The 19,985-nt window shown below is 54.3% G+C and overlaps 1 protein-coding gene across 3 annotated transcripts; it reads right to left on the bottom strand.

The window, feature by feature from the left end:
* Positions 11,531-19,950, bottom strand: POLL (DNA polymerase lambda). 3 transcript variants are annotated; one of them, XM_018041143.1, is made up of 9 exons: positions 19,888-19,950; positions 18,602-18,742; positions 17,587-17,881; positions 17,265-17,427; positions 16,581-16,898; positions 15,671-15,844; positions 14,980-15,108; positions 12,833-13,001; positions 11,531-12,392 (listed from the first exon to the last, which is right to left on the bottom strand). In XM_018041143.1, exons 2-9 carry the CDS (start codon positions 18,714-18,716, stop codon positions 12,028-12,030), a joined length of 1,728 nt encoding a protein of 575 aa, XP_017896632.1. In that variant the 5' UTR covers positions 18,717-18,742; positions 19,888-19,950; the 3' UTR covers positions 11,531-12,027. The 3 variants fall into 3 exon arrangements, with proteins under 3 accessions (XP_017896632.1, XP_017896633.1, XP_017896634.1); XM_018041144.1 differs by lacking the exon at positions 19,888-19,950 and adding an exon at positions 19,562-19,879; XM_018041145.1 differs by lacking the exon at positions 17,587-17,881 and having other exon boundaries at positions 16,581-16,893.

Genomic DNA, 19,985 nt, shown 5'->3' with positions numbered 1-19,985 from the left:
TTGCTGACATAAAAAAGGAGAGGACCAGGACGTCAAGGAGTGGGAAAGTAAGAGAATGAGAGGTTCCAGGCAAGGCTGTCTTCCTAGGTGTGTGACATGGGCCAGCCCAGGGGGCTGTGCATTTAGAAGAGCCCTGTGTGCCTGGTTTAATGCTCTGTCTTGAAATTCTTTATAATTTTATAATAAAGAGCCTGAAGTTTCATTTGGCTTTGGGCCCTGAAAATTATATATCCAGTCTTGGAGCTAGGGATCTCTCAGGTTGATCAAGTAAGACAGAAGGAGCAGGTTGGGGGAAGACAGCAGTGAGTTTGGGGGATCAGGGAGTATATGAGAGCTTAGATGTGGAGTCAGGGGTTGAGATGATGGGTAGTGTCTCCCTCCCTGGGGTGGGAGTAAGTGCCTTGCATACGCCTCTGCCCAGGCTTGTTTCTACTCTGCAGGGAGTCTACACACTGCTGCATGCCATAGGCGTGCCTCCTGAAACTCACTTTCATACCCCCATGCTGGAATATAACATCCCCAGTGTTGCTCCCATATCCCCAGGGTATGGAAAATGATTGCCACTCAATACCTGTTTGTTGCAAGAGTAAGCAATCAAGCCCTAATATGGCGCCCCTACCCCATTACCACTGTCCTGTATTTCTTCCAGGGTTGTTCTGTCACCCTATGCCTACTTCTGGGAAAGAGTGCCCTTGTTTCAGGGCTCCCTCATTTGATGTCTTCTTTGCAGACTGAGCTGGGCAGGAGTTAATGGTGAGCCTAAGACCCTGGGATGATGGGCAGGGAAGTGCTGTGATTTGGAGCCAGATAATCTGAATTCAAGTTTCAGCTCCTCCCTTGGCTGACTGCTCCTCTCTCTGAGCTTTAACTCTTCATCCACAAAATGGGACTATAAAGTGAAAAAGCGCTTAGGCCAGCACCTTGATGCTGACAGGTAATTAAGGGAGATACATTCAGTGAGGCCAGGTATTGAGAGAGCTGCTTCCTTCCCCCCAACTCTGGTCCCCTGTAGTGCTGAAAATGGACTGGGGATCCAGAGGATGACCCAGGTGACCTTGAACAGGGAGAGGGGAATTGGCAGACTGCAAGGAGAATGTTTTGGTCTCCTCTCAATAAGAACCAGATGATGGAGATGCTGAGACTCAGGCTCTGCCTCCCACAACCCACCTTCCTATATGCAAGGCCTCAGACCCCATCAAGAGTCTCTAGGAAAACCCTCCCAGTGAGGGGCCTGAATGAGAGGCCCAGGGATTTAGCGAGAGGATGCCGGGAGGAAAGAGATGGACCGGCTAATGGGCCTCTTTCCTCCTCCCTCACCAGTTCACTTTTTCTGTAGCGTTATTGACCCCTCATTAGTTATCCACCCAAGGTCGCTGGGCCTGGCCCAGCTATAAATCATGGAGGCTGGAGGGCGGCAACTGGCAGAGCGATGGTTCTGGGACGCAGCGGAGAGCTCAGGCCTCATCACAGCCCAGAGCAGGCGCAGCTAGCCCCAGTCTCGGGAGAGCTTCCGCTAAGAGGGCTAAGCCCCTCTTCGTACCCACCCACCGACCCACGCCCTACTCCTCCCCTTCCTCCTCCCCTTCCTCTTCCTCCATCCTTCCCTTCCATTTGCTTTTACAGTGTCACTTCTTCCATCACTCACTCCTCTCCTCTCCCATCTTTTTCTACTTCCCCCCAAGCTCTAGATTCAAGGTTGGCGAGGTCAGGGTAATCAATGAGGGGACGGGGCGGGGACGGGGCGGGGACGGGCGGGGACGGGGCGGGGGCGGGGGCGGGGGCATACTAATTCCCTTTCACGGGATCACCCCACCTGGTGCCCCAGTTTAGAGCTTCCGGGAGCAAGGACAGAACTCACGCAGGGGGAAACTGAGGCACAGAATTTCGACCTGAGGTGTCTGAGGAAGGGGGTCCCACCAGGTTCAGCATCAAGGTCACCAGTCCTGAATATACAGACCCTACTCCCTTGCCCGGTAATGGGGAAGGTCTACCCACCCACGGAGGGGCGCGCTAGGCCACATCCCCATCGGGCACCTCTGCCTGAGGAGCGAAAGGCCGCGCAGTCCGGACACTTCCAGCCCCAGCTCCCACCCGGGGGAGTCGGAGAGAAGCCCCTGGGCGGTTCCTCCAGGGCACCTGCCGCCTTGTCTACCACACCCCCATCACAGGCCTTCGCACACGCCGGGCCTCTTGACCGGTCCTCGCGCGCCCTCTGCTGGCGCCTTCCGGGAAGCGCGCCTGTCGGCCTCTATACCCGCTCCCTCCTCAGCCCAACACACCTGGCGGCGGTGCGGGCCCTACCCTGTCCAAACCCCGCCCCCGGCCAGATACCCGTTGGCGGTGACGCCGCCGCCCACTAGGAGGCCCGCTGGAGCACTCCTCTATCCCGCCATCCTCTGCTTCAGAGCAGCCGCTGCCGGTCCAGATCCCAGGGAGGCCTGTTTGTCAGATCCAGAGGAGTGGAGGGAGTGAGGGCCACCAGCAGGCTAGAACTTGAAGCTTGGAGCGGAGAGAGCGTTTCTCTTGCTGTGGAGCCAGGCTCTGGAGGGGCATCTGAAGTCTGAGTCTATACCTCACGGGGCAACAGGTGGGGCTCCTTCAGGGCATTTCTCTGGAGCCCTCCTCCACTTGGCCCTGCAACTTCCAAAGGTACTTCGGTGCGGGAGCGCGGGGGAGGCCCTCAAAGTCGGGGGACCTTAGTTCGCAGAAGCTCTGAGGTGGGGCCTGCAGTCCTTGGCCCCAGAGGTGGGAATCCGGGACTGTTTCCTGGCACAGAGTGGAACAGTAGAGGGCGTGACCTCTGGGTCCCTCTCTCGTGGAGCCAGGGCCTAAGGATCCTGGGCTTTCTCCCCATTAGGCAGCTTCAAGGAAGAGGGGCAGGCCAGGGGGTGATACTTTCCAATGGGGTGTCTGGTCTGGCAGGTAGGGAGGCCCTTGCCACAGTGGCCCCAAAGTTCTCCAGGAGAGCAGAGCCCATGGTCATGGTGAAGAGAGAGAATTCCACAGAGGAAGCCTGGAGCTGAGAGGAGGAGATTCTCAAGCCAGGCTGGGCCCCTGTCAAGCCCTGCCTACAGTCATGTGGGAATAAGTCACCACTGTGTGGAACTATGAGGGAGGGGTCCGGTGTGTGGGGGGTGTAGGGGATAGACCGGGCATGTAGGGATAGACATGAGCTATAGAGCCAGGACCCTCACCCTCCAGCAGGGCTGGAGTTTAAGAGTCAGGGTCTCCATACTACTAAGTCCCTAAGGGAGGTGGGATGTTGCGGGGTAGGGGTCCCATCTCAGGACAATTGGGCCTTTGCTGATTCAAAACTCCAGTTCTCAGGGCTTTCCTAGTGGTCACGTGGCTCGGACTCCATGTTCCCAGTGCAGGGGGCCCTGGGTTCAATCCTTGGTCAGAGAACTAGATTCCGCATGCTGCAACTAAGAATTCGTATGCTGCAACTAAGGATTCCTCATGCTGCAATTATTAATAAAAGATCCTGCAAACTAAAGATTCTGTGTGCGGCAACTAAGACCCGACACAGCCAAATAAATAGATATCTTTTAAAAAGTCAAAAACTCCAGTTCTTAGGGCTAGGGAGTATCCTTCAATATCAGCATCAGGAACCTCCACAGACTCTGAAAAGCTCAGGACTCTCTCCTTGGGTATGTGGGAGACGGAGGGAGAGAAGTTAACAGACAGTCCCGTTAGATCTGGACTAGAACTTTTCCCAGAGTGGGAGCCAGGAAAACCAGCTGGGCTTCCTGGGTGACAGAGATCTGAGACAAAACCCAGCTATTCTCAGTGCTGTGTGACTTAGCACAAGTGAATGAATCTCTCTGGGCCTCTCTTTCCTAATCTGCCAAATGGAAATAATACAAGTACCAACAGGGCTATTGGGAAGGTTATATGATATAGTCCACAAGCAGGGCTGGGTTAAGGGTGGACTGGCCAGGCTCAGAGTTAATCAATAAATGCTGCTGGAATAACCCCAGAAATATGGTGCAGCTAATCCAGGGCTCCTCACTGGAGACTCTTTCCATAACTTTCAAAATGTCAATTGGTCTTCCTCAAAATTCACTAATGCTGGGATCTTCCAGTGGGAATCAAAAACCATCTTTTGCCAGCACCCACCTAGGACACATGAATAGATACTTTTTGCAAACTGGTTTTGGGGGAAGGGGAACTCTGGTTTGAAAGTGCATTAAATTATCAGCCGGCCCCTACCCACATCCTAGAAGCCTCTGCCTGAACCAATTCCAGAGGCTCCTCCTGTTCTCCTCCTCACAGGAGGACCCATTCCTGTGAGGTGAACTTGCTACATTACACAGGGGTCCAGACTCTACCTGGAAGGACTCACAAATTGAAATGCTTATGAAGGTCTGGTCCCAGGTGAAACAACAGGGAGTTATGAGAACTTTGGAACTAGAGGGCAGCTTCAGTCAATTGTTGCCATGTCGGAATGCGGGGGCAGGGGGAGGGAAGTAGCATTAGGATAGAGCCTCAGACCTCTCCCAACTTTATCTCCCTCCCCCATCGTAGGACTCTCCTAAGATACCCTTCCCCTAAGCCCTGCATATTAGGTTTCTACTGCTGCACAACAAAAGTGATGACAAATCACAAACAGCCCCTAAAAACAAGACCCGTTATTTCAGAATCCTATAGACCAGAAGTCCAGGCAGGCTCAGCTGAATTCTCTGATCAGGGTTCTGCAAGACCTAAATCAAGGTGTTAACCAGGCTGGGCTCTTATCTGGAAGCTCTGGGAAAGATCAGCTTCCACACTTACTCTCTTTGTTGACAGAATTTGGCTCCTTATGGTTGTAGGACTGAGGTCCCCATTTCCTTGCTGTGTATCAGCTGAGGGCTGCTCCCTGGTCCTTGTACAAGTCCCCTTCTATCTTCAGAGCCAGCAGAGGCATGCTGAGCCTTCATGCTTTGAATCTCTTTGCTCCTTCTGCTAACAGCTTAATAAAACTTTTAAAGGGTTCATATTATTAGACCAGACCCATCCAGATAGTTTTCCGTTTGCCATATGAGGTAACATAACTGCAGGAGTAGCACCTCCTCAGAGCCGAAGCCTTGACCCACACTCAAAAGGGCAAAAGTCCCTGGGGTTTTTCAGAGAATCCTACCCACCACACCCATCTTCCAAGATGGGATAGAAACAGCCCCCTGCCCCAACTTCTGTGAGACCTTGGGTCAGTAACCTCCCATTTCTGGTCCAGTTTCCTCATCTATAAAATGGGGTAAGGTGGTGGATAAAATCTAAATCCCTCCCATATCTCACATACTGATTATGAGGCAAGAAGACAGAGCATCTGCCCCTTTGGACTTCAGGGGCCCCACTGCTCAGGATTTGCCTAACCCTTCCAGAAACACTCCTGCAGGCCTGTGAAAGGGCCTTACCGGGAAAAGCAGTACAGTCACACGACAGGAGACCTGGGTTCGATCCTTGGGCTGGAAAGATCCTCTGGAGAAGGGAGTGGCTACCCACACTCCAATATTCTTGCCTGGAGAATTCTATGGACAGAGGAGCCTGGTGGGCTATAGACAGACCATGGCGTTACAAAGAGTCAGACACGGCTGAGCAACTAACACGCACACACAGCAAAGCCAAGGTGCCCAGTGTAAGAGGCCCAGCCACCTAGCTGGGCTGGGCTGTTGGGAAGTGGCCACTTCTGTTGGCCAGAGAATATGGGTGTCTGTGAAGCCCCACAGACTAGAGTGGGTCCCCCTGGAGACTGCACAGGGCGTACACCTAGTTGATGGAGAAGAGGGGCAAAGACCAGGTCCCTTCCCCCTACCTCTCACCTGGTACCGACCTTCAGAATCCACCTCCCAGATGCATCCTAACCGCTCCCAGTCTCAGCCTCTGGGTCTCCAAAATGCCTTAGTGGCCTCTTCCTGCCCCTCCCACTGAGACCCTGCTGGGCAGGGGTAGTTGATCCCAGCATCCCAGACCCTCTGGGCTATTCCTGCCCAGGGATGTGTCTGGGGTCTCAGGATTCTCTCCTCTGAGAGCCCCAGTCACCCACATTCCCCCCACCCTCCACCCCTTGTAGTAACACAGCCCCTCTTTTCCCAGGCTCCCACCAAGGCATGGTGGAGGGGCTGGAAGGAGACCCACCCCAACTCTATCCAAGCGCGGAAGCTGGGTAAGAGGCGGGGAAATGAATATTAATTTATCATGATTAGGCAAATCCGGCAGGGAGAGCCGATTCCGGAGGAGGCTAAAAAGATGAATTTCAGCAATAAAATTAAATAAGGACGGACGGGCGGCCCCTCCTCCCTCCCGCTTTGCTGATCTCTCTCTTTCTTACAATTTATGAGGCCAATTATGAAGATGAGGTTGGAAGTTCCTGGAACTTCACTAAATGCAAACGGCGGTCCCTGCTGTTCCCATCAAATTAATTAACCGCGTGCTATTGATGGCCGCTCAAGGCTGACGCAGGCGGCCCGCCCTGCGGCCGCCTCCAGGACACAAGGACTCAGAGTCCAGAGCCCATAGGGCCTCCACCACCTTCTGCAGTCCCTACTCAGCACCACAGGGACTCTGGGGACCCCCGATCCAGCCCCAGGCCCTGCCCAGAGCCCTTGAGGACCCTGGGGCATGCACACCGAGGTCGAGATTGGTGGATACACTGACACACACCCAGCTTGTCCACACACATGTGCAAATGTAGAGTCATGAGCCTGCAGCACCCAAACACAGGCCCAGCAATGTACTTTAGGTGCACAGGCAAATGGCCCCACAGTTAGACAAGGGCATAGTGGCAGCATTGCTGAGGGAACCAGACAGAGCCTGGTGGGTGAGTGCGGTAGGGCTCAGGGTGTCTTGCTGCTGGAGGAACACGATGTCTGGGGCCATTTGCCCACTCCATCAGCACCAGGCCCCCTGGTCCAGCAGAGTGAAGGGTCAGAAGTTCCACAGTCACTCAAGCACCATGCAGTGGCCCATGGCCTGGTACCTGTACTGCCCCCCCACACATGGCATTCTCAGAGCCCTGCCCTCAGTCCCTCCACCACTGGGTCCTCGCCTTACCTCTGGGATGTCTTTCAGGGTGTTCCCTCTAAGCTTTCACTGGAGCTCAGCTTCTGCACTTACCCCCAGTGTAGGGGACCAAGGCTTGCAGAGCCCCTGGTTCAGACAATAGGGGCAAGGCCTGGCCCAGAGTCTCAGGCCAGTTTGGGGACTTCAGGCCTGAGGGTCCCCCTGTCCCAGAGCTCAGAGCAGGGCTGCTCAGGTGTTCTGGAAAACTATCTGGCTGGTGTCTGGACTGAAGGGCAGAGGGCTAAAGGTCTGGAGGCTGAGCCTCTCCTAGACTTGGGGCAGCAGGTGCCCCAGCAGCTGCAGCTGCCGTGTGAGGTTGACCTCTGGATGGTGGGGGGTCTGGAAAGGGGCTCTCCTGTTGGGGGAGTGGAGAGGGAGTAAGGCCAATGTCTTCTCCAAGCTGTCGTCCCTCATCTGGGCAAGAGCCATCCCATTCTGTTCAAAGGGACACGAACTCATAACTCCCCTGTGGTGAAGCAGGACCAAGGGCTTGGGTTTCCCATTCCTTTACTCCTGGAGGACAGGACACAGCTGGGCCTGCTCTCCTCGCCATGTCCACTCCAGGCCTGGGAGACCCTGGCCCTATGCCCACACTTGCTTCATCAGGAACAGCCAGAACCCAGGAGGAGAGTTTGCCCTGGTCTTGTTCCCCTCCAGTGGCAGTGTTACCAACCTAGGCTTTGGGAAGAGATGGTGGTGGTTTAGTTGCTGTTGTGTCTGACTCTTGCAGCCCCGCGGACTGTAGCCCCCCAGGCTCCTCTGTCCATGGGATTTCCCAGGCAAGAATACTGGAGTGGGTTGTCATTTCCTTCTCCTGGGAATCTTCCCAACTGAGGAATCGAACCTGGGTCTCCTGCATTGCAGGCGGATTCTTTACCAACTGAGCTACGAGGGAAGTCAGGAAAAGATGAGGCTCCCAGGTTGGCAGAGTTGGGGCCAAGCAGCTCAGAGAGGATTGTGCCTTGGGCTCAAAGTGTCAGAGGGAAACTGGGAGCCTCAGACTGAGCACAGGGCAGCCCATCCATGAGGACTGGGCCCCCAGCTTTGCCTACCACCTGCCTTTCCCCTACTCCAGGCATGGGGGGAGGCCCCTCCCCTTCCCCACACCCTACTGCGCTTTCGGGGACCTCCTCCACCTCACAGCAGGGCCTGCTCATACCCACCATCCCTTCACTCACTTTGTACCAGGAGAGAACAAGACACACTCTGTGTACTGGTCCTCTATCACTGCGGTAACAAACTTCCACACACTTGGTGGCTTAAAGCACCACCAAGTTATTACTAAACAGTTCTATTGTTTAGCAGTCTGACACAGGTCTCCCCAGGATAATACTGAGTTGTTGGCAGGGCTGTGTTCTGTTATGAAGGCTCTAGAGTAGGATCCAGAGAAGGCGATGGCACCCCACTCCAGGACTCTTGCCTGGAAAGTCCCATGGATGGAGGAGCCTGGTGGGCTGCAGTCCATGGGGTTGCGAAGAGTCGGACACGACTGAGCGACTTCTCTTTCACTTTTGATTTTCATCCATTGGAGAAGGAAATGGCAACCCACTCCAGTGTTCTTGCCTGGAGAATCCCAGGGATGGGGGAGCCTGGTGGGCTGCCATCTATGGGGTCGCACAGAGTTGGACATGACTGAAGCGACTTAGCAGCAGCAGCAGCAGCAGAGTAGGCTCTGTTTCCTTGCCTCTTCTGGTTTCTAGAGGCTGCCCGCATTCCATGGCTGGTAGCCCCATTTATCTTTAAAGGCAGAAACATCACATCTCTCTGACCTTCCTTCCTTCATCACAGCCCTCTAATCTTAGCCAGGAAATTTCTCCACTTTTAAGGACTCATGATTAGATTGGGCCTATTGGCTAATCTCCTCATTTCAAAATTCTTAATTAAATCTGCACATCCCTTTCTTACCAAGAAGGGTAATATATTCACAGGTTCCAGAGAATAGGCCGAGGACAACTTTGGGAAGCCGTTACCCTGCCTACCGCACCTGTGGTCTGGCCTGAGACCACTGAAGTTCAGGGAGAGAGCAGTGATGAGCTGAGCGGGAGGCAGGAAGCAGGCCCGTGGGGCCTTTCCTCCTCATTAGGACCAGGTGGTGAGTGGGTGGTGGTTTTGGGGTGCTCAGTTGTAAGATAGTATCTCAATTCCCACCAGGGCTCCATAATCCAGTCTCCCTTCCAGCAGGATGGGGCACTGGGTTGAAAGTCTGCCCAGGAATCCACTTTGGGCTCTCAAGTGGCTGGTCATACCCTTTTTTTAGTTTGGCCTCAGAGAACTTCCCCCTCTGCCTAACTGGGCAGCCTTTCTCAGGACCAGAGTCCCTCCATTAGATCTTCTCCCAGGCTCCAGTGTCCCTGAGCAGCCCAGAGGACACTGCCCTGAGGGTGGGTCTCTCTGGAGGGGGTGGGCACTCTTCTTTTTAACCCATGATTTCCTATTGCCCTTGCCAGAATGTGGTACCAGGAATCTGCATGGTTTGAAGGTGTCTCCAGGATTCTGACTCTCAGGGTTAGGGGTGGGGGAGAACCTCCCCTTCCTTCCTCTAAGAGATGGCAGGATGGGGCCAGGTCCCTGCTTCCACACCCAGAAACCAGCACCATCCCTCCCTATGGTTCTGAAGACTTCCTGTGTGTAGGGAGGGGTTAGCTGGCCAAGTTCTCCTGGGATCCACTGGTTCCTTCTTCTTGTCCTGGAGGCCCTGCTCCTCTGGGGCTGGAGAGGCTGCTGAGCAGGCTGGGCCACTCAAGTGGGAAGTAGCAGCATCCACATTTGGATGCAGACACCCCAGGCTTTGGGCTTCTGCCAGCTGCACCCCTTGCTAGGATAGTGGCAGGCACAGAGGCCCCAGTCTAGAGTAGACTAGCAGAGCTCCTAATGGGCCGAAAGTAACCCTGACACCTGGGGGGGCCCAGAGACCCAGCTCTTCTTGTCCATTCCAGGCCCCAGGCAGCTACAGCTCCCTGTAGGAGAAGCTCCGAGAGGCTCACCTGCCACGAACGCTTGTGCTGTGTGTGTGTGTGTGTGTGTGTGTGTGCTCTGAGACCTCAGGGACTGCAGTCCGCTAGGCTCCTCCATGGGATCTTATAGGCAAGAATACTGGAGTGGGTTGTCATTTCCTCCTCCAGGGAATATTCCTGAACCAGGGATCGAACTTCCATCTCCTGCACTGGCAGGATTCTTTACCACTGAGCCACTGGGGAAGTTGCCCTTACGAAGGCTTCTAGTCCTCTGATGTGGCTTCTCTGGTTGGTGCTGAGCTGTGAAAGGGGCCCCCCAGCCTCCATGGCCTTTGATTCCTTCCCTGACATGACCCATACAGGCAAGGCCCTGCAGCTGGGACTTCAGGGCTCTGAGCGAAAGTTGGGCCCATTCTAAGCTTGCTGGAATCCCGACTGAGATGAGGCCAAGAAAGGCCAGCTCTCAGTTCAGTTTAGTTCAGCCGCTCAGTCGTGTCCGAGTCTTTGCAACCCCATGAATTGCAGCACACCAGGCCTCCCTGTCCATCACCAACTCCCATTCACTGACTCACGTCCATCAAGTCAGTGATGCCATCCAGCCATCTCATCCTCTGTCATCCCCTTCTCCTCCTGCCCCCAATCCCTCCCAGCATCAGTCTTTTCCAATGAGTCAACTCTTTGCTTGAGGTGGCCAAAGTACTGGAGTTTCAGCTTCAGCATCTAGGAGTTTGCAATTAGACAGATGCAGGACTCAGGGCCCGCCCCTTCCCTGCCGCACAGCCAGCACACTCTGGTGGATCCCAACTCTGGCCCAGGCTCCTCGCAGCCACCTTTTCTTGCCTCTGAGCAAGAAAACACTTGGTATGCCAAACCTTCCCACCCGACCGCTCCCCTCACCAAATCTTTCCTGTCCTGTAAGCTCTTGCCTCCAAAACCACCCTGATACCCCTGGCTGGCCTCTCCGAGCTGCTCAAATTAAGCCCCTCAGCTCGACTTTCAGTCCTCTACCAGCCTGGCCTTCTGACTCCCATCCGGCGCTCAGCATCCTCTCTAAAGCAGGTTCCTTAGTTGTCCCAAGAGAACGGGTTACCCTTTTCAAATAAGCTATTTCCTGCCAAGTTGCCCCTTGCCTCCTCCAGGCAGCACAGCCTTCCCTGACTGTCTCAGCCCTGTCAATGTCTCAGCCTTGTCAATGGCACACAGGTCACCATTTAGTTGTTCCTAATGAGCCTTGTTATATTTAAAACTTTTCACTTTCACTGAGCCTTGTTACATTTGTTCATATCCTTAGGTATTGCCTATTCTAGGACAGGGCCCACAGGACAAGCTGATGGGTAGACAGGCAGTCCTAATTCCCAGCTCCATGAATCCTCCCTCTTAATGTCCACCTCTACTCCTTTCTGAGTTGTTTAGGAGCTGACTCAGGCCTGGCCTGGAGAACTGTTAACTTGCCTGGGTTCCCATTCACCTCCGATCTCTGTCCCTACCCGGGAGAAAGGCAGGCAGAGGCTGCAGCAGCTCACAGACACACAGGCAGGCTGAATCTCGAGTGCACTTTACTGGGCCTCTGGGCCTTCAAACGCTGTCCTCGTCGATCCTGGGGTGCCCCCTCCCCACACTGCCAGCTGCACTGCAAGGGAGGTGGGTGGAGGAAGCACCTCTGGAGCGGCTCGTTTGCTCTGAAGGGTCTTGGGTGATGCTGGGCCACAGTATTGTGTCTCTCCCCTACAGCCCCCATCCCACCCCCAGTAGCTAGACCCTCCTTGGGGCAGAGAAGTGGGGATGCCTGGGCCTCCAAAGCAGGAAGCTGGCCCCAAGCCAGGTACCAGTTCCTGCCTAAAATGGGGCAGGGGGCCATGTGCACAACTTCAGGGGCAATGGTGAGGCAGACAGGGTAACACCTGACCCTGCTGCAGAGAGGGCCAGGCCGTCCTGGGAGCCAGGCTGGCCCTTCCCAAGCCCAGAGGAGCCAGTGGTTGGCGCAGTGAGGTTCAGCCTGCTGAGGCTGGCTGAACGGCCAAGATGGGCAGCCAAGTCACCAGTCCCGCTCAGCAGGTTCTCGGTAGGGCAGGCCTAAGAACCTGAAGACGTCCTTCTCAGTGGGGGTGGGCAGCACTTGGCCAGAGCCCACCCTGAGGCCTTGGGCACTGCGGACCACAGCTGTGCTGAGGGCATGCTCTGACAAGCTCATGCCCTTGGTCTTGGCCAGAGCCCGCATGGAGCGGTTGAAGTGGGCAGAGCCGGTGAAGTAGAGCAGGGCGCAAGCAAGCTCGCTGTAGGGAACGACGATGATGTCTAGTCGTCGGTGTCGCCGCCCTGGCCCCGGGAGCTGGCACACACCCAGGTACTTCTGCTGCTGGCCGTTCTCCTCGTGGCTCACCAGGTCATCCGTCAGGAACCCTGGCCCAACACAGGAGGGCGCTGGCAGAGCAGGGAGCCAGGGGCTGGGCTGCCCAGCCCAGGGCCGTCTGACCTCCCAGGCCTCTCCTGATTATCCCTGGGTCCTCTGTCCCCAGCCTGTCCATTTATTTGCAGGCTTTCTTCAGGCCTGTGTCCTTTTCTATAGAATATGCATAGTAATTCCTCCCCATGTCCCTCCCGCCGCCCCGGCTACACTGGGGGCATGGAAAGATCAGATGAACCCTTGACCTGCAGCACCTCTGGGAGGTGTGAGGAGCTAATTCATCTCTTCCCTGCAGTGGCTCTGGCCTCAGGGGAAAGGTGGGTTCTGGTGGAGCAGCCTCCCCTGCTTCCAGCCTAGAGATGGGAACTTTGAGGCTCTCTCGCCTGGGGGCCACCTTGCCCCTGCCCACCTGCTCACCTGGGGGTGGGGCTTATACCTTGCTGCCGGAGGCTGTCCAAGAGGCGGCTGAAAACGCCCTGGTGAGAGCGGCCATCTGGATGGGTGAGCAGCACGTCCATGTCACCACAGGTTGCCTTTCCCCGACGGTATGAACCACATGCCACGCACAACAGCCCGGGGTTGAGGGCCTGAGCTGCTTCCCGGACCTGGGAGAGGACAGTGAGGAGGGTGAGGGCTGTGGGCCTTCCCGGTTGGAGGAGCCCACACACACCTTGGGTTCCAAGCTAATCTCTGGATGCAAGGTCCAGCCTGAGGGAGAGAGCCTCAAGGAACAGAAGAGGAGCTCCATCCACCCTGGGGAGCAGTTCTCTAGCCTTGCCGGGACAGAAGAGAGGAAAACACGCTCACACCACTGGGTGCAGCCCGGGGAGAGAGAAGGTCGTGCTCAGATTCTGAGGGAAGCTGTGGCTCTTTCCCTCTAGAGCTCTTCAAGAGCAGACAGACATACCTTCTCTGGGGTCTGCCCCAACCCATACACCCAGGTGTGTGAAGCTCCACTGAGTACAGAGGGCCAGGTGCCAAGGAGCCCTCAGCCAGGTCTCAGCAGCCCCAGGTATCTTTGGATTCAGAGCTAAATGCATAGTGTGTGAGTTGGGGCTTGAAGCCTGACAGGTGGTTGGCAGGGTGCCCCTGGTCCAGGCCTCTGGGGAGATAGAACCCAGAAATATAATTGCATGTGTAGGGAAGGAAAGGAGAGAGCAAAGAGGGAGGGAAAGCTGAGCCAATGGCCACATCCTTACTTGGAGGAATGGGGCTCGGTGTGGAGGGAGCTGAGGCAGAGGGATCATGGTACACTGAGTGGGGGGGACTGAGGGAGGTTAAGCCCATTAGTCTCCACACCAGAAACACTGAGGCCTTTTGTATGCGGATAGCTTCCCAGTCTCCACTGCAGGACACTGAGATTTCTGGGACCCTGGATACCTCAATTCTCCTGACAGGCAGGCTTTGCTAATCCCCTCAACCCCCTTCTTGAGAGAGTGGGAGGAGGCCTACGATGAATAATCCCATCAAAACCTCCTAAAGCTGGAGACCTTAAATGGGGAGAGTGGGCCCTTCTGTTCCAGTGGGGAGCCACTTCTGTTCCAGTGGGTTGGGGCTGGAGGCTCTCTGGGGCATTCTCTGTGCCTAGATACCGTGGCTGAGTGACAGGTCATCACTGGCACTAAGGCCCAGTGATGGGTGGACAAAGGCGCTTGCCTGTCCATCTCACACCAGCCTCAGTCATGTGACTGGGAGAAGAGCTGGAGGGTGATTTCAGCTAAGCTGGGCCAGTCTCCAGGGAGTCCTGCCGCATTAGAATCTTAGGCCATAGTGAGCAAACCAGCCCCTAACCTTAACGCCAGCTGAACAAATGATACATCTCATGCTAAATGTACTCTAGTCTCCCTCTAATCTAGGTTTTACATGAATTTAACCCCTAACCCAACTCTAAACCAAACCCTAATCTTGGCCAAACCTTATTTCTAGGACAATCATAAATTTTAACTAAAAGCATCCAACACTAAGAAAACTCTACTTCTAATTCAGGTCTAACCTTAACTTGACTCTGGATCTAGCTTTCCTCTAACCCCAAACCTAATCCTACTGGCATTGTGCTTTTATACCAATTCTAACACAAACCTTGAACCAGCCTTTGGAGGGCTGCAGAAGGTATGTACTTCCGAAAAGAGGTATACAACTTTGTGCATTTTTACAGATTGTGGACAGAAAAGAGTCCATGATTTTCATTAGGTTCTCAAAAGAAGTTTGTGAGTCAAAAAATGTTAAGAACCTCTGCCCTGATCCACCCTACCCTAGCCCAGTTCAAATCCCAATATCTTCAAGTAGTTCTGACCGTAATCCAGCTCTGATCAAGCCCTGACATTAACCGAGTCCTAACACCAGCTGGCACCTAAGCCAGGGCTAACTCTGCCTGATACCAAGACCCCTACCCCAGAGAGCTAGTGTGCAGCCCCTCCCTACCTAAGCCAACTTGCTCTTTGCCCACTAGTTCCAGTCTCCAGTGGCCCACAGCTTCCTCTGCCTGCTGGGCTCCCCCACTGAGGGATCAGGAGTTCCTGGCTTTGAGTCAGGCCCTGACCCTATAGCAGTGGCTCTCCTCACTGCCCTGGGACACCTGCTTACTGTCTGCTCAATCTCTGCAGCCTCCTCCCTGGGCATGCGGTCTAGGAAGTCATCATAATGCTTCAGGCCAATGGCCTGCTGGGTAGTCAGACAGGCGTAGTTTCGGATGTCTTCTAAGCTCCGGAAACCCTGAAATAAAGAAGCCAGATGGGAAGGCTATGAGGATCCAGAACCATTGAAGAGACAGTGAATAAGCAGACACACAAGGTTTTCATCATCCCTAGACTCCAAGGAAAGCATGAGGCAGGAGCAAGCCCAGGGTCTGTAATCAGTGGGACTTGGGAAAGGCACGGGGCATGAAAGACACACCTCAATCCAGCCCTGCCCCAATCCTAAAACACTCATTCATCATCTCATCAATCTGGGGGTGATTCTGGGCATGGCTGGGTTTGGGAACCACTGTTCTGGATTCTCAGCCCCTAGGTCTGGTCTGCTCAGGAAGGCCCTTGTTTTTCTGAGGGACAAAGAAATATACTTCTTGTCTCTGCCTACACCACAGACTAACCCTCAAGGATATCAAACAGGGTAGTTCTGAGAGGCAAGAGAGGGATCTCCACGGGCCCTGGTCCCTTTGAGAAGTGATCCCTCTCTAGTCTGGGTTCATTTTCATCAAAGCATAGGGCGAGAGAACTGTGGGACAGGAGCTCTAAGATACAGTAAAACTGAAGTGGGGGCTAGGACAGGGTGTGACCTGATGGTACCACATCTGGGCAGTCTTGGTTCCAGCTCCCCAGATGTTGGAGAAGAGCTCTAAGACAGGCACGCTTTCGCTGATGTGGTCCAGCTTCCGCAGATGCCCGCTCTCCAGGATCTCGACAATCTTCTCAGCCATCCGCTTTCCAATCCCAGGGATGCCAAAAGCCTCCTAGAGGAAGAGGAGGCAGAGGCAGGAAGGAAAGGTGAAAAGATGGGAGGAGTAGAGTCAGCAGTGGGGAAACTGACTCCTTTAGCAGATGAGTAAAATCCACTCTGGTTGGTGGGCAACTGATAGCTGTGTAAAGCCTGGGCACAGCTGAAGATGAGAAGTCTGACTGGAGTGGGCTGGGTAACTTGTCTGCTGGTTCCCTAAGGGATGGAGCTCAGCACAGGCAGCAGAGGAAGGGTAGCAGTGATGATACTGGGCAGCATTACCACAGCAGGGGGGCCAGTGTGAGGCTTTACCCTGTATCGGGTCCTGCACTACATGGGTCATCTCTTTGAGTCCTCACGGGAACACTGTGTTTGTTACTATTCTTAGTCCTTTTTTACTCATGAGGAGACTGATGCTCAGAGGATTTGAATAACTGGCTTAAAGTCAGGCAGTTAGTGGATAATGGGAACCAGAATTCAAACTCTGGCCTGTTGATCTTCAGAGACTAAACTTTTAAGCAACTTTTTTATTATGGAAAAACTCGAAAGTAAAAGAGTATACCAGACCCCACAGACCCAACACCCAGCTTTTATATTTATCAAGATTTTTGCCAAGCTGCTTTCATTAATCTCCCTGTTTTTTTCTTTTGTGAAAGTCCCAGCCATCAGAAAATGTTAAGCCCTCCACCTGACCCCCACTACAGAAGACCCCCACCCAGGCCCCCACATGTCCTCCCCTAGCCCCCAGGTACCTGGTAGGAGCTGACAGGCTTGTGGAAGCTCTTCAGGGCATTGATGGCCTTGGCATAGCCCAGGGCCCTCCACTTGTCTCCCTGAACGCTGTAGGCTTTGGCCAGTACTTCCAGCTTCTCTGTGATATGGGGGTTGTAGTTGATCGCCTTCTGGCTTGAAGGTTGTGCACAGACCCACTTATCCAGGCCCTCGGGGGCTGGACTAGGCTCATTATCTCCCTCAAAGGGGGTGGGGTAGCGGCCGCTGATCAGGGCTTCCAGATCAGCAGCACTAACCTGGGTCTCTTCCCCATCACTGGTTTCACCATCAGAGCTGGTCTTGAGATAGGGAAGAAGAGACAGTAAGTTCATGCTGCCCATGAAGAGGGCTCCTTCGAGGTGGGGGCTGAGTTTCCTAGTCAGACCCAAGTATGATGCTGGGTTTTCTGCAACAGACCTGGATCTCCTTAAGTGTGGGGCCGTGTTCCACCTGGCTTCCTCTAGTGCCCAGCCCTAGGATCCCCAGTGAAATGTGGTAGATAGGCAAATACAGGAGTGATGAATGTTGGGAAGAATTAAAAGACTTCTCAATAAAGACAGCCCTCCTCTCTCAGGGGCCTGGAACTTTCTGAACACCAGGCTCTCCCTGTTTCTGTGATCTAGTTCCCAGGAGAAGGGAGCCATGGGGGCTGGGAGGCTCCTGACCTGGGCTTGGATGCTTGCAACCGCATCTGTCCTCCAGGAAGGAGATACAGGTCTGGTGAGAGGTCGGGAAGGAGACAGGGCTGTCCTGGGCTGAGCCTCACTGACTCCAGGAGGCGTAAAAGAGACTTGGTCTGCCTTGCTGAGCTGTGCTTGATCCAGGTACCTGCAGGATGGTGATGGCAGGTTAAGACACCAAAGTCTCACCCCATATCTGTTTCCAATCCTTCTCGACTCTGAAATCTTTTTTTTAATGTGTCTAATTAAGACAATGAGAGTTTAATAGCTCAAGAAAACATTTGAGGAAAGACTAGGACCAGCCCACCTCTTGGGAGTGAAGATGCCGAATCCTGCTGTGTCCACCAGCCTTCTCTCCTGCAGGCACAAGCTCAGCCAGGCTGACTTCACCAGCTGAGCACCTGGGGGCAGCTGGGGCAGTCTAAGGAGGCGGAGGGCTCGCTCACAGTCCATGCCTTCATCCACCACAATGTGAGTGACCCCTGGGGCCTGAGCAGGGCATATCTGGCCACCATGCTGGACAATCTGCTTCTCAAAGAGTTCTGCCCGGGCTCTCCCAATGCCGGTGGGCACAACGTGCACCCGCAAGGAGCTCAGCCACTCTGTGGAGGGGGCATCCAGACGCCTGCTGTCATACTCTCAGACATGATCCGAATGAACCCTTCACAGTCCCCTTCCCCCAGTCATTTTCCACCCTGCCTTCTGGGGATTCCACCACAGTATACAGTTAATTTCCTCATGGGCTATCGCCTGATGTAACAGGCAAAGATTCTGATACGTCCTGTTCCCTGATGTAACCTAGAACTGTGTCTGGCAAATTGCAGGGAGCCTATAAATCACTTCATTTGATCATTTATTCTTTCAACACATATTAATAGACACTTATTATGTATCAGGCACAAGGCACTTGCTTTGCTACTACAGGCCTCACAGTCTAATAGATTCCCCTCTCCCAACCCGGCCTACCATGTAAGTTTTTGCCATCTATTTGTCACTTTGGCTGCAAAATAGCATAACTCTGGGGACCTGAGAAGGATCCCCTCCCCTCACCAGCAGGCAGCTTCCTAGAGGAAAGAATCCTATCGGTCATTTCCTTAGGGACCAGGGAGTATTTTCTGAGTTACAGAGGCCTCAGCGTGTGGTAGAAGATGAAACAGCAAGTCACCTGTCAAAGACTGGGGCCCAAGTTTAGGACAAGGGAGGTACAAACAAACCTGCAGGCTCTGGGTGGGCAGTCAGCTGTAATATCTGATTCTGGGCATGAAAGATGTAAGAAGCCTGAGGCTCAAGCACATGAGGGTCCTCAGGGTGGATCCACTCACCTCCTGCTTCTTCTCTGTCTTCCCTCTTGGGAATCTTTGCAAGAGTTTTTGATGATGGATTGGTGTTAATTTTCTTCCGCTTGGGAAATGCCTTCAAGATGCCCCTGGGGTCCATTGAGGTATGGCTGGATCCTAGCCTTTCTGTTGGAGGGTTGATCAGGGCAGTTGTCATGTGCAACCCAGACTTGGGGCTCCCCAACCCCTCTATGAAGGTGGGGTCTCTACTGACAACAGTTTGGGGACAGTAGCCAAGTTCCCAGGAGTCTCACAAAACCCAACTAAACTTGGCTTAGCCTAGCTCTACACATGGACAAAGGAGCCTGGTGGGCTACAGTCCATAGGGCCACAAAGAGTCAGACACTACTGAAGTGACTTAGCATGCATAATCACCAGTCTTCCAGAATACTGGGGAAAATAAGAAGAGTGGAAATATCCAGGGAACTTTTGAAGGGGGAACAAATGACATCATGGGCTTCCCTGGTGGCTCAGATGGTAAAGAATCTGCCTGCAATGTGGGAGATGGGAGTTTGATCCTTGGGTCCGGAAGATCCCCAGGAAAAGGAAATGGCTATCCACTTCTTGCCCGGAAAATTCCATGGTCAGAAGAGCCTGATGGGCTACAATCCATGGGGTCCAAAGAGTCAGACAGCACTCAGCGACTAACACTTTCACTTTCAAAGGGTATCATTCCTCAGGGGGCTGCTTTGAAGATTAACTGTGCAGTATCTGCTCCTGCTGCATCCCACTTGCAAAAAGCTTTACGAAAACGAGATGCCAGACTAGGAACGGGCTCCATCTTTAGGAAGGACTTGGGCTTCCAAAAGGAGTGGGGATTGGTGGTAAGGGCGAGGGGGAACCTGTATATCTTTCTCTACCTCCATCACAGGCCCGCAGAGGAAAACGGGGAGGGTGGGGGTGGCTGGTGGAGTTTAGGGAACCGGGGTGGGGAACGCCCTGCACCTGCTCTGGTCTTGGACCTCTCGGCAGCGGGACGCGCAGGCCCGCAGCTGCGGGGAGACGCACGACTGCAGCAGGTGTGGGGCGCCTTCCGGGACTGGGGAGTCTTGGCCTCACAGCTGGGGGTGGAGAAGACGCTGGCAGGTGTAAGGCACCCGCCGCGAACCGCAGCTCCCGCGCGCCAGGGACTCCCGGGGTGGGGCTAGGGGAGCGCTGGACTGTCCGAATCCTGTCCTGAGGATTCCTCCCCACTCCCCAGATTTGGTACAGAATAGGGTCAACTCCGGACCCGACGGGTCACGGGGGATGGACAGGCATAACCCACTTACCAGAGCAGCCAATGAGAGCAGACGGAGGGCGCGGGGTTGGCGGGGTGGGACCAGGCCAATGCCCAGAACATCTTCCGGGTCATACGGAAGTGACCGTA

This window comes from Capra hircus, chromosome 26 (genome assembly GCF_001704415.2).
Source record: "Capra hircus breed San Clemente chromosome 26, ASM170441v1, whole genome shotgun sequence".
Lineage (NCBI taxonomy): Eukaryota > Metazoa > Chordata > Mammalia > Artiodactyla > Bovidae > Capra > Capra hircus.
Note: the sequence above shows the minus strand (reverse complement) of the source record. Positions and strands in the feature narration are given on the sequence as shown.

Excerpts from the sequence above, each read along its gene's own strand:
- POLL (XM_018041143.1), bottom strand. The coding sequence starts at position 18,716 with ATGGACCCCAGGGGCATCTTGAAGGCATTTCCCAAGCGGAAGAAAATT. Across the intron at positions 16,899-17,264 it reads TTGCAAGCATCCAAGCCCAG|ACCAGCTCTGATGGTGAAAC; the intron begins GTCAGGAGCCTC and ends CCCTATCTCAAG. Across the intron at positions 13,002-14,979 it reads CTGCAGAGATTGAGCAGACA|GTCCGGGAAGCAGCTCAGGC; the intron begins GTAAGCAGGTGT and ends GTCCTCTCCCAG.